The sequence below is a fragment of the Scyliorhinus torazame genome, chromosome 8, assembly GCF_047496885.1.
Source record: "Scyliorhinus torazame isolate Kashiwa2021f chromosome 8, sScyTor2.1, whole genome shotgun sequence".
In the NCBI taxonomy this organism is placed as follows: domain Eukaryota; kingdom Metazoa; phylum Chordata; class Chondrichthyes; order Carcharhiniformes; family Scyliorhinidae; genus Scyliorhinus; species Scyliorhinus torazame.
In genome coordinates this window covers 223,598,485-223,610,745 of record NC_092714.1, presented here as the reverse complement: position 1 = coordinate 223,610,745, position 12,261 = coordinate 223,598,485, and the positions used below count along the sequence as shown (strand labels likewise).

The window sequence follows — 12,261 nt, the reverse complement described above, 5'->3', positions numbered from 1 at the left end:
AACTTTCAGGGATCTATGTACATGGACACCTAGATCCCTCTGCTCATCCACACTTTCAAGAACTTTACCATTAGCCAAATATTCCACATTCCTGTTATTCCTTCCAAAGTGAATCACCTCACACTTCTCTACATTAAACTCCATTTGCCACCTCTCAGCCCAGCTCTGCAGCTTATCTATATCCCTCTGTAACCTGCTACATCCTTCCACACTATCGACAACACCACCGACTTTAGTATCGTCTGCAAATTTACTCACCCACCCTTCTGCGCCATCCTCTAGGTCATTGATAAAAATGACAAACAGCAACGGCCCCAGAACAGATCCTTGTGGTACTCCACTTGTGACTGTACTCCATTCTGAACATTTCCCATCAACCACCACCCTCTGTCTTCTTTCAGCTAGCCAATTTCTGATCCACATCTCTAAATCACCCTCAATCCCCAGCCTCCGTATTTTTTGCAATAGCCTACCGTGGGGAACCTTATCAAACGGTTTGCTGAAATCCATATACACCACATCAACTGCTCTACCCTCGTCTACCTGTTCAGTCACCTTCTCAAAGAATTTACTTCATGTTCTACTTGTCTTTCAAAATTCAAGAAGTGAAAAAGAAATCAGTGCAAGTCATCCAGTTATTCAACTCATTATTTGAACCCCTTTGGATCAAAGATTCAATCAAGCACAATGTCAGAGATTGCAAAAACTTACCATGGTAACAAGAAAGCAACAGCAAGGCTAACACCAGCGGCGATGGCCATGACTATAATAACTGGCAGATTACCATTAACTGTAACGATAATGATCAATGGCGGAATGTACCACTGAAAGTGAGAGAGAGAGATAGAGAAAAAAGATAAGGATCAGTGTACAAACAGCATCGTATTTTGAGTAACAAGATCACAAGTTACAGTTCTTACGAATGAATAAATTTAAGAATTACTGATCAAAATAAATATTAACTGCCAATACATTGAATAAATTACAGCAGTACCATTTAGGATTGTTCAGATAGAAGTTACTATACAACCAAGCCCAATGTGAATAAACAAGCAGATTTTTAAGAGAAAACTGTGCACTCTAGTGGGCCTTACTCGGGATATAGCAACTTGCATCCTCATCTCATATTATAGATAAATATCACACACAGACACAAAAGCACACTCCACACATGTTTACAGTGGTGTAGGCAATTGTTCAACACTACTACTGAAAAAATAGCTCATGTCTGATATTATAAAAGTTTCAACGTTCATCAAAAATATTTAGGTCAACTATGGAGTTCATCGATGGCACTGCCAAGCCAGCAGAAGCACCGAGTGCCAGGGTGGCACTGCAAAGGATCAGAGGGCAAGTGGGGCCATGCAAAGGATCAGAGGGCAAGTGGGGTGGAGTGGGGTTGAAGATTGGGGGACTGAAGGGCAGGTAAGTAGGGGCCTCTGGGAGGTTGGGTGGGTGATGGGTCCTGGAAGGGAGGGCGTGCTGTAAGGAGGCCTGAAGAGGGAGGACTCCCAGGGACCACATAGCAGGGAGTCCTCCTTTGGAGGGTGTCAGTTTTGTTCATGTGTGTGGGGGATGACATTGCCCATGGGTGAGGGGTGTGGGGGACCCACAATCTCACTTAGAGATTGGGGCACCCTTTCAAATGGCCGCCCGATCTCGGAGTTCAGCTCCCCAGTGCTGAAAAATTTCTTAGTATGGTCTAAACCGGTGAGAAACTCCGAAGGGCCCAAAAAAGTGACTAAGTGTCATAATAACATAAGAACTAGGAACAGGAGTAGGCCATCTGGCCCCTCGAGCCTGCTCCGCCATTTAATGAGATCATGGCTGATCTTTGTGGACTCAGCTCCACTCTCCGGCACATACACCATATCCCCGAATCCCTTTATTCTTTAGAAAGGTATCTATATTTTTCTTAAAAACGTTTAAAGAAGGAGCCTCAACTGCTTCACTGGGCAAGGAATTCCAGAGATTCACAACTCTTTGGGTGAAGAAGTTCCTCCTACACTCCGTCCTAAATCTACTTCCCCTTATTTTGAGGCTATGCCCCCTAATTCTGCTTTCCCCGACCAGTGGAAACAACCTGCCCGCATCTATCCTATTTAATCCCTTCATAATTTTATATGTTTCAATAAGATCCCCCCGCATCCTTCTAAACTCCAATGAGTACAGTCCCAGTCTACTCAACCTCTCGTCATAATCTAATCCCCTCAACTCTGGGATCAACCTAGTGAATCTCCTCTGCACTCCCTCCAGTGCCAATATGTCCTTTCTCAGGTAAGGAGACCAAAACTGAACACAATACTCCAGATGCGTCCTCACCAACACCCTACACAATTGCAGCATAACCTCCCTAGTCTTGAACTCCATCCCTCTAGCAACGAAAGACAAAACTCGATTAGCCTTCTTAATCACCTGTTGCACACCAACATTTTGCGACTCGTGCACCAGCACACCCAGATCCCTCTGCACAGCAGCATGTTTTGACATCTTACCGTTTAAATAATAATCCATTCTGCTGTTATTCCTCCCAAAATGGATAGCCTCACACTTGGCAACATTGAATTCCATCTGACAGACCCTAACCCATTCACCTAACCTATCCAAATCCTTCTGCAGACTTCCGGTATCCTCTGCACTTTTTGCTTTACCACTCATCTTAGTGTCGTCTGCAAACTTTGACACATTGCACTTGGTCCCCAACTCCAAATCGTCTATGTAAATTGTGAACAACTGCGGGCCCAACACTGATCCTTGAGGGACCCCACTAGTTACAGGTTGCCAACCAGATAAACACCCATTTATCCCCACTCTCTGCTTTCTGTTAGTTAACCAATCCTCTACCCATGCTACCACTTTACCCTCAATGCCATGCATCTTTAGTTTATGCAGCAACCTTTTGTGTGGTACCTTGTCAAAAGCTTTCTGGAAATCCAGATATACCACATCCATTGGCTCCCCGTTATCTACTGCACTGGTAACGTCCTCAAGAAATTCTACCAAATTAGTCAGACACGACCTACCCTTTGTGAACCCATGCTGCGTCTGCCCAATGGGACAATTTCCCTCCAGGTGCCCCGCTATTTCCTCCTTAATGATAGATTCCAGCATTTTCCCTACAACCGAAGTTAAGCTTACCGGCTTACCTGCTTTCTGCCGACCTCCTTTTTTAAACAGTGGTGTCACGTTTGCTACTTTCCAATCCTCTGGGACCACCCCAGAGTCTAGTGAATTTTGATAAATTATCACTAGTGCGTTTACAATTTCCCTAGCCATCTCTTTTAACACTCTGGGATGCATCCCATCAGGGCCAGGAGACTTGTCTACCTTTAGCCCCATTAGCTTGCCCAATACTGCCTTCTTAGTGATTACAATCACCTCAAGGTTCTCACCTATCATATCTTTATTTCCATCAGTCACTGGCATGTTATTTGTGTCCTCCACTGTGAAGACTGACCCAAAAAATCTGTTCAGCTCCTCAGCCATTTCCCCGTCTCCTTTTATTAAATCTCCCTTCTCATCTTCCAAAGGACCAATATTTACCTTAGCCACTCTTTTTTGTCTTATATATTTGTAGAAGCTTTTACTATCTGCTTTTATGTTCTGAGCCAGTTTACTTTCATAGTCTACCTTACTCTTCTTTATAGCTTTTTTAGTAGCTTTCTGTTGTCCCCTAAAGACTTCCCAGTCCTCTAGTCTCCCACTAATTTTTGCCACTTTGTATGTTTTTTCCTTCAATTTGATACTCTCCCTCACCTCCTTAGATATCCACGGTCGATTTTTCCCCTTTCTACCGTCTTTCTTTTTTGTCGGTATGAACCTTTTCTGAACACTGTGAAAGATCGCTCGGAAGGTTCTCCACTGTTCCTCAGCTGCTTCACCATGAAGTCTTTGCTCCCAGTCTACCTTAGCTAGTTCTTCTCTCATCCCATTGTAATCATCTTTGTTTAAGCACAAAACACTAGTGTTTGATTTTACCTTGTCATCCTCCAACTGTATTTTAAATTCCACCATATTGTGGTCGCTCCTTCCAAGAGGATCCCGAACTATGAGATCATTAATCAATCCTGCCTCATTACACAGGACCAGATCTAGGACCGCTTGTTCCCTTGTAGGTTCCATTACATACTGTTCCAGGAAATTATCCTGGGCACAGTCTATAAACTCCTCCTCAAGGCTGCCTTTACCAACCTGGTTAAACCAATCGATATGCAGATTAAAATCTCCCATGATAACCGCTGTACCATTTCTACATGCATCCGTTATTTCTTTGCTTATTGCCTGCCCTACCATCCTGTTACTATTTGGTGGCCTATAGACGACTCCTTTCAGTGACCGTTTCGCCTTACTATTCCTGATTTCCACCCAAATTGATTCAACCTTGTCCTCCATAGCACCAATATCATCCCTTACTATTGCCCGGATGCCATCCTTAAACAACAAAACTACACCACCGCCCTTACCGTCCATTCTACCCTTTTGTTTAGTCTGATACCCTCGGATATTTAACTCCCAGTCGTGACCAGCTTTTAACCATGTTTCAGTAATGGCCACTAAATCATAGTCATTCACGATGATTTGTGCCATTAACTCATTTACCTTATTTCGTATACTACAAGCATTCAGGTAAAGTACACTTATGCTGTTTTTTATGTCTTTGTTATGAATCCTATCACCTTGATCAGTAACTTTTCGCAATTTATTTTTCCTCTTACCCTTTCTCCTAATTTTCCTGGTCTTTGAACCCATATCTCTACATAATAACCTGTCACGTAACCTGCTGCCTTGATCTCCATTGACCATTATACTGTCCATAGCTTTACACTTCCCTTCCCCCCAACTTGCTAGTTTAAAGTCCTTGTGACCAACCTATTATCCTATTCGCTAGAACACTGGTCCCAGAATGGTTCAGGTGAAGACCGTCCCAACGGTACAGGTCTCTCCTGCCCCAGTGCTGATGCCAATGCCCCATGAAATGGAATCCCTCTTTCCCGCACCACTCCTTTAGCCACGTGTTAACTTCCCTAATTTTCTCAACCCTATGCAAATTGGCACGTGGCTCGGGTAGTAATCCAGAGATTATAACCCTGGAGGACCTGTTCTTTAATTTAGTCCCTAGTGTTTGATAATCCCCAAACAGGTCCTCTTTCCTAGTCTTACCTATGTTGTTAGTCCCAACGTGGACCACAACAACTGGATCCTGCCCCTCCCTCTCCAAAATCCTTTCAAGCCCAGAGATGTCCCTCACCCTGGCACCGGGCAGGCAACATACCATGCGGGACTCTCGATCTGGCTTACAAAGGATGCCATCAATCCCCCTAATTATAGAATCCCCTACAACTACCACTTGTCTTTTTGCTCCCCCCTCTTGAATGGCTTCCTGTACCACGGTGCAGTGGTCAGTCAACGCATCCTCCCTACAGCCCTCTTCCTCATCCACACAGGGAGCAAGTACCTCATACCTGTTGGACAAGGTCAAGGGCTGAGGCTCCTCAACTCCTAAACTCAGATCCCCCTACCTGCCTCCCTTGCAGTCACACCACTCTGTCCCTGACCACTGTCCGAATTAACAGTACTTATTCTACCGGGTGTGACTGCCTCCTGAAACAAAGCGTCCAGGTAATTTTCCCCCTCCCTGATGTGCCGCAGTGTGTGCAGCTCGGTCTCCAGCTCATCGATTCTGAGCCGAAGTTCCTCGAGCAGCCAACACTTGCTGCAGATGTGGTCATTGACGGTCTCAATGGGATCCACCAGTTCCATCATCATACAGCAACAGCACATCACCTGTCCAGCCATATTCAATTAGTTAATTAATTTAAATAATATTTTAAATTTTTTTTATATAACCTCAAGGATAAATCCGAACACCAACAAAAACACAGCCCTCTCTCGCCACTCACCCGAACTCAGTCACTCATCTAAACTCAGATGCACTCTGTTCCAATCAGCACTCAGTCACTCACCTAAACTCAGATGCACTCTGTTCCAATCAGCACTCAGTCACTCACCTAAACTCAGATGCACTCTGTTCCAATCAGCACTCCGTGTCTAAAGGCACTCCTGCCACACCTTTTATGCACTAACCTCTCCCAGCACTGACTAGTCGTTGTGTCATTGACTAGTGGTGGAGAACTTGCCCGTAGAGTCAGTGGGAAACTCCATGAAAAACCCGCCAGAATCAAGGTTTGTCTCCAAGTAAAATTGGCAATGTCATAGTTATATTTCACAGAAGCTGCAGCAACCTTTCTAGATACCAAGCAACACTGTATTCATTTAGTTTAAATGTAATGAACCTGACAAATATAATTGACAGGAATTTTCTTTCAGTGAACATCATCAGCTCTTGTACTGCAGTGAGATGTTCCCTTCTCATACAAATTAGAAATGCACTAACAAAATCATCACATTGCTGCAGGTGGGGAATGTAATTGTAAATATGTTGGACATCATCTGGAGTTTGCATGTAGGTTTTCCCAGGTCACCATTAGGATTTCAGAAACTGTGCAAACTGACTGATGGACAGGAGCAGATCAATGCAATGAATGGCATAAACAAGCAATTAAATTGAGAGATTTTTAGATGACTTTAGTGAATTGAAAATGCTCACTCTGCAGGGATACATTTCTTTACAAGGGGAACTCTTAGGGCATTGTCTCTTTATTTTAAAAAAACAACATAATTTTCTCTCCCAAGAATAAGGCAAGTGCTGATGGCTTTATCAAAATAACTTGCCGATATACTGAACTGGCACTAAAAAGCCGCAACTAAATTCACCACTAGATACACACTGGTTTAATGATTAATTCAAACATAAAACTGTCCTACTCTTTGGGTCCCCAGATAAGGGAATCAGTGTATGTTCTTCAAAAAAAAAGCACACTTCTGTATAAATGCACAGACACAAAGGAAAACAAATAAACAGGAAAATAATCAGAAATTCTCAACAGGTGACTTAATCGTCACACACTGGCCCACAGGTTAATGCAGGCTACTGCACCTACAGTAGAGCAAGAAACATGTCTCTCATTCTTCTCGCTTTCGAAGGCAGACAGAAAGAATAAAGAGAAAGAATTCAGCTCTGTCATTGAACAAATTAACTCACAATCAGTCCCATAAACAGTGCTATTTTCTTTCCAAGTTTTACCAAGACCCACTGCCAGAATGGAACCATGATAGTTGCTGAGACCTACAAGAAAACAGAAGGAAAATTAACAGCTCACTCTTTTAAATTAGAAATGGAGCAAGGGATCTTTGGGGTATCACAAGCAATAATTTCATCAGCACCAAATGGTTAGTGGACGACTGTTGCTCAATAGAAATAAAAATAGGACAAAACGGGATGCTGTCTACATTAAATTACTGACCTCCAGTGCTCTCAGCATTTTTAACAGTTCCGATTTCATACACAACTGAAATTGATCATCACCAATGGGGAGGAGATAACATCAGAAGACGTGTGCTGCCTTTATAAAGAAAGCATAGGAGTGCCACAGTGCCAAAGACAGAAGAGTGAGTCAATAATACATAAAGCCAGAATAAAAAAATCTGCATCTTAGAATGAAAACTACTTGGTGGAAAGAATGATGCTTGGATTATTAGTAAGCCTGGTGAAACATTCTACCACCATGTAGCTGTACATTGCTTGGCGATGTTTTTTCTTGGTATTTTATTACCAAATAACTGACCACCAGGATGGATATTCCTGGTTTCCATATAAAAATAAGAACTCTAAAAAACAGGAATAAAATTGTCTTTCTCTTATGGCTAACATGTTGGTAAACAAGACTTCACCATGGCGACATTCTGTGACGGAGAACATGGAGATACAAAATTGTTTCAAGCCCCATCCACATGTCCAATGACATTTGCTGTTAATCTATCCGCAGATTATGAAGCGGAGTAACTAAGAACTAAAAGGTGTAACAGTTTTCACAGGGACCTATTCAAATAGGCCACCTTATCCAAATAAGTTTGGTAGATTTTGGGGTTAATCGGTTGGATAAAAAAGGGATTTTTGTAAGCTGCACGCCATTGTATCGTTCCCAACAAACTATTCTGTAATGAAGGTTGCCAGACTCTTTAAAGTGTAACAACACTAAATAACGCAAGATAAGCAACACTAAATAACGCAAGATAAGCTAAGAAGTTACAGTCTATCGAGGTGGTTCACGATTGAAACTCCCTACATTTAACACTGCAACCTCAGGAAGTGGAAGTTATCTTGGATACTGCAGTGAAGGCAGGAAGGCGGTATAGCAAGGGCTACGGTCAACAAATTTAGAATTGTTTTTGTTCTGAGCTATGTTCCTTTCCTCAACTTCTGCTTTTCTAGCAATGCTGACAATCATCTTCCTCTGGAACATTTTGAAATTATACACCGCACAAACTTGCATTCAAGGTCATTTAAAATTTCTCAAATGCACATCCCATATTTTCAATTTTAAAATGAATAAATTTTCATTTATGCATATTCAAGAAGCCAAATAAACTATCGCTTCCCCTGAATGGCTGCTCTCCTAATCATAGAGGCAAGAAAAGGCATATGAGCTAGGAGTTGTACTGTTGTAAAATTAAAATTAAAAATGGAAGCTAGTGGAAATCTAAGTGGAGTAGTATGCTCTGTTCCAGTTATTTAACCTTGATGAGGAAATTGCCATCTTGTGAGGGCACAGACAGGATAAGAAACATTGGAACTAGGAGCAGGAATAGGCAATGCAGCCCTTCGAGCCTGCTCCACCATTCAATCAGGTCATGGCCGATCTCTTCCTGGTCCCATTATGGCCAGCCCCACGCTGTCGGGAAATCCCCGGGCGTGGGTGCACTGCAGGTGCAGTGGAGAATCCAGCCCCCTAAATATATCTATCTCCTTCTTGAAACCATTTATTGATTCAGACTCTACCACATTATGGGTCAGCGAGTTCCACAAATTCAGCAAACTCTTGTGAGTAGTTCCTCCTCATCTCAGTTTTAAATCTACCGCCTCTCAACCGGTGACCTCTCGTTCTACATTGCCCCACAAGGGGGAACATTTGGTTTAAGTTTAATTTATCAATCCCTCTTAGTATTTTATATATATCTATCAGATCCCCTCTCATCCTTCTAAACTCCAGTGAGCATAAGCCCAAACTGTTAAATCTCTCATTATACGTTAGCCCTTTCATCCCCAGAATCAATTTGGTAAACCTCCTCTGAATTGCCTCCAATGCCATCACGCCCTGCCTCAAACAAGGAGATCAAAAAGGGAAGAATACTCCAGTTGTGGTCTCACCAACACCCTATACAATTTCAACAACACTTCCCTACTTTTATACTCCAGTCCTTTTGCAATAAACGCAAACATTCCATTTGCCTTTTTTATTATATGCTGCACCTGCATACCGACTTTCTGCTATTCATGAACAAAGACACCCATATCCCTCTGTCCAGATCCATTTTGAATCTGCTTTCCATTTAGGAAATAATTTGCCTTTCTATTTTTTTTTGGTCAAAATGGATAACCTCGCACTTATCTACATTAAACTCCATCTGCCACATTTTGGCCTATTCTCCCAGCCTATCTATATCCATCTGTAAAATCTTTATCTCCACTACACTGCCTACTTTCCCACCTATTTTAGTATCATCCACAAATGTTAACACATTACACTCTTGTCCCTGCTTGCAGATCATCCTGCTTGCAGATAATTTATATAAATTGTAAACAGTTGACGTCAAGATTGAACCTTGTGGCACCCCGCTAGTTACAGTTCACCAGTCAGAGAAGGACTCACTTATCCCCGCCCTCTGCTTTCTGTCAGTCAGCCAATCCTCAATCTAATCTAGTACTCCATCCCCAATCCTTCTGGGTCAATCTTTTATGGCAGCACCTTGTCAAAAGCCTTATGGAAGTCTAGATACACCACATCCATAGGTTCCCCATTAGCCACCTTGCTGGTTACATCCTCAAAGAACTCGAGCACGTTTGTCAAGCATGAGGGCGGCACGATGGCGCAGTGGTTAGCACTGCAGCCTCAAGGCACTGAGGACCCGGGTTCGATCCCGGCCCCGGGTCACTGTCCATGTGAAGTTTGCAAATTCTCCCCATCTCTGCATGGGCCTCACCTCCACAACCCAAAGATGTGCAGGCTAGGTAGATTGCCCACACTAAATTGCTCCTTAATTAGAAAAAAAAAAGAATTGGGTATCTATTTTTTTTTATAAAGTTTGTCAAGCATAAGTTACTCTTCATAAAAGCATGCTGACAATGGTGGATTGAGCTTTGTCTTTCCAAATGTTCAGTGATCTCCTTAATGATTGATTCCAGCAACTTCCTCACCACAGAGATCAAGCTAACCAGTCTATAGTTTCCTACTTTATGTCTCTCTCTGAATAGGGGCACCACGTTAGCATGTTTCCAATCCACCAGAATCTTTCCAGAATCGAGGGAATTTTGAAATATCATAACCAATTCATCCACTATTTCTGCTGCCGCCTCCTTTAATACCATAAGGTGCAGACCATCAGGTCCTGAGGACTCATCTGCCTTTAATCCCATTAGTTTAGTCAATATCTTACCCCTAGTGATGGTTATTGCACCAAGTTCCTCTACATTAACTGCAGTTTTTGGAATTTTTTAATTATCCTCTACCGTGAAGACAGAGGCAAAATATTGGTTCAGTGCCTCTGCCACCTCTGTGTTCCCCATTATCACCTCACTAGTATTGTTCTCTAAAGGGACAATATTTACTTTAGCTATTCTATTCTTCTTTAGGGAAGGTGATTCTGATAATCAGGGATTAAATTTATATACAAAAAAAAACTTAGTAGGGTAATTTTTTGAAAATAAACTTGATTTTTAAAAAACTTTACGGGATTTGGGCATCACTGGCTAGGCCAGCATTTGTTGCCCATCCATAGTCTCCCTTTAGAAGGTGGTGAGCTGCCTTATTGAACCACTGCAGTCCATTTGTTATAGGTACATGCACAGTGCTGTTAGGGAGCGAGTTCCAAGATTTTCACCCAGTGACAGTGAAGAAACAGCGATATAGCTCCAAGTCGGGGTAGGGAGTGACTTGGAGGGGAGCCTCCAGGTGGTGGAGTTCCCAGGTATCTGCTGCTCATTTCCTTCTAGTTGGTAGTGGTCCTGGGTTTGGAAGGTGCGGCCTAAGGAACCTTGGTGAGTTACTGCAGTGCATCGTGTGGATGATACACACGGCTGCCACTGTTCATCGGTAGTGGAGGGATTGACTGTTTGTGGAAGGGGGAGCAATCAAGCGGGCTCCTTTGTCCTGGATGGTGTTGAGCTTCTCGAGTGATGTTGGTGCTGCACTCATCCAGGCAAGTGGAGAGTCTTCCATCACACTCCTTACTTGTGCCTTGTAGATGGGGGAGAGGGGGGGGGGGTGGAGATCAGGAGGCGAGTTCCATGCCGTAGGGTTCCGAGCCTTTGGTCTGCTCTGGTAGCCACAGTATTAATATGGCTATCCAGTTCAGTTTCTGATCAATGGTAACCCTCAGATGTTGATTGCACAATAGATTCCTAGGGAGGCCACTGAAATAGACCACAAGGATGGAATATAGCGAGAAGTTGGTTAGGTAGGGCTGAGTGAATACAATGATGTAACTAAAACAAAAGTAAAAATATTGAATAAAACTCAAGGAAACACACAGGTTCGTTCAATGCTTCTTCTGTGTTAACTGGACAAATAAAAAGGTATTTTTGAAGTGGCGCATTGTTGCAAAATATTGCAACAAAACATTTTTTGTTACAAAGGGTGTCACTGAGAGCAACAATTGCACAAAACACAGATTACATCTATGCATATGAATGTGCAAGTTTGAATTTAATTGGTGATATTTAGGTATAACATGTGATGGCAGAACTTATTCCAAAAGGAACATGTTTCAAATTACCACTGTGATTTAACCTGGAAACAACCAAATTAAAAGAAGCTGGTAGCATTTACTGCTGCTATGGATCAACAGAAATAAAACACAGGAAATGATTAGCTCACAATACATAATGGACTTCGAAAGAACATGATACACCTGTCCAACTGGATTCTAGAGATAATTAGATATGGTTGGAGGGAGAAGCATGGATAGAACCAAGGGATCCAAAAGTTTGCTTGTAAAAATTTGTTCAACTTTAAATTACTGAAAGATGATCGGGCAGTGAAAGCACCAAATTAATTGGACTGGAAGTATTTGCTGTTGATATGAAAAAAACCCCCAGGACTGCAGAACTGGTCCAGAAAGAAAAAACAAACACAGAAATCATTA

The 12,261-nt window shown here is 42.5% G+C and overlaps 1 protein-coding gene across 1 annotated transcript in view; it reads right to left on the bottom strand.

Annotated features, from left to right (window-relative positions):
* The window catches only part of LOC140428405 (sodium-dependent lysophosphatidylcholine symporter 1-like), a 74,098-nt gene that overhangs the window by 21,942 nt on the left and 39,895 nt on the right, over positions 1-12,261 (bottom strand). The window contains 2 exon segments of the mRNA XM_072514821.1: positions 712-824; positions 7,103-7,186. Of these exon segments, the coding sequence (XP_072370922.1) occupies positions 712-824; positions 7,103-7,186 (197 nt within the window).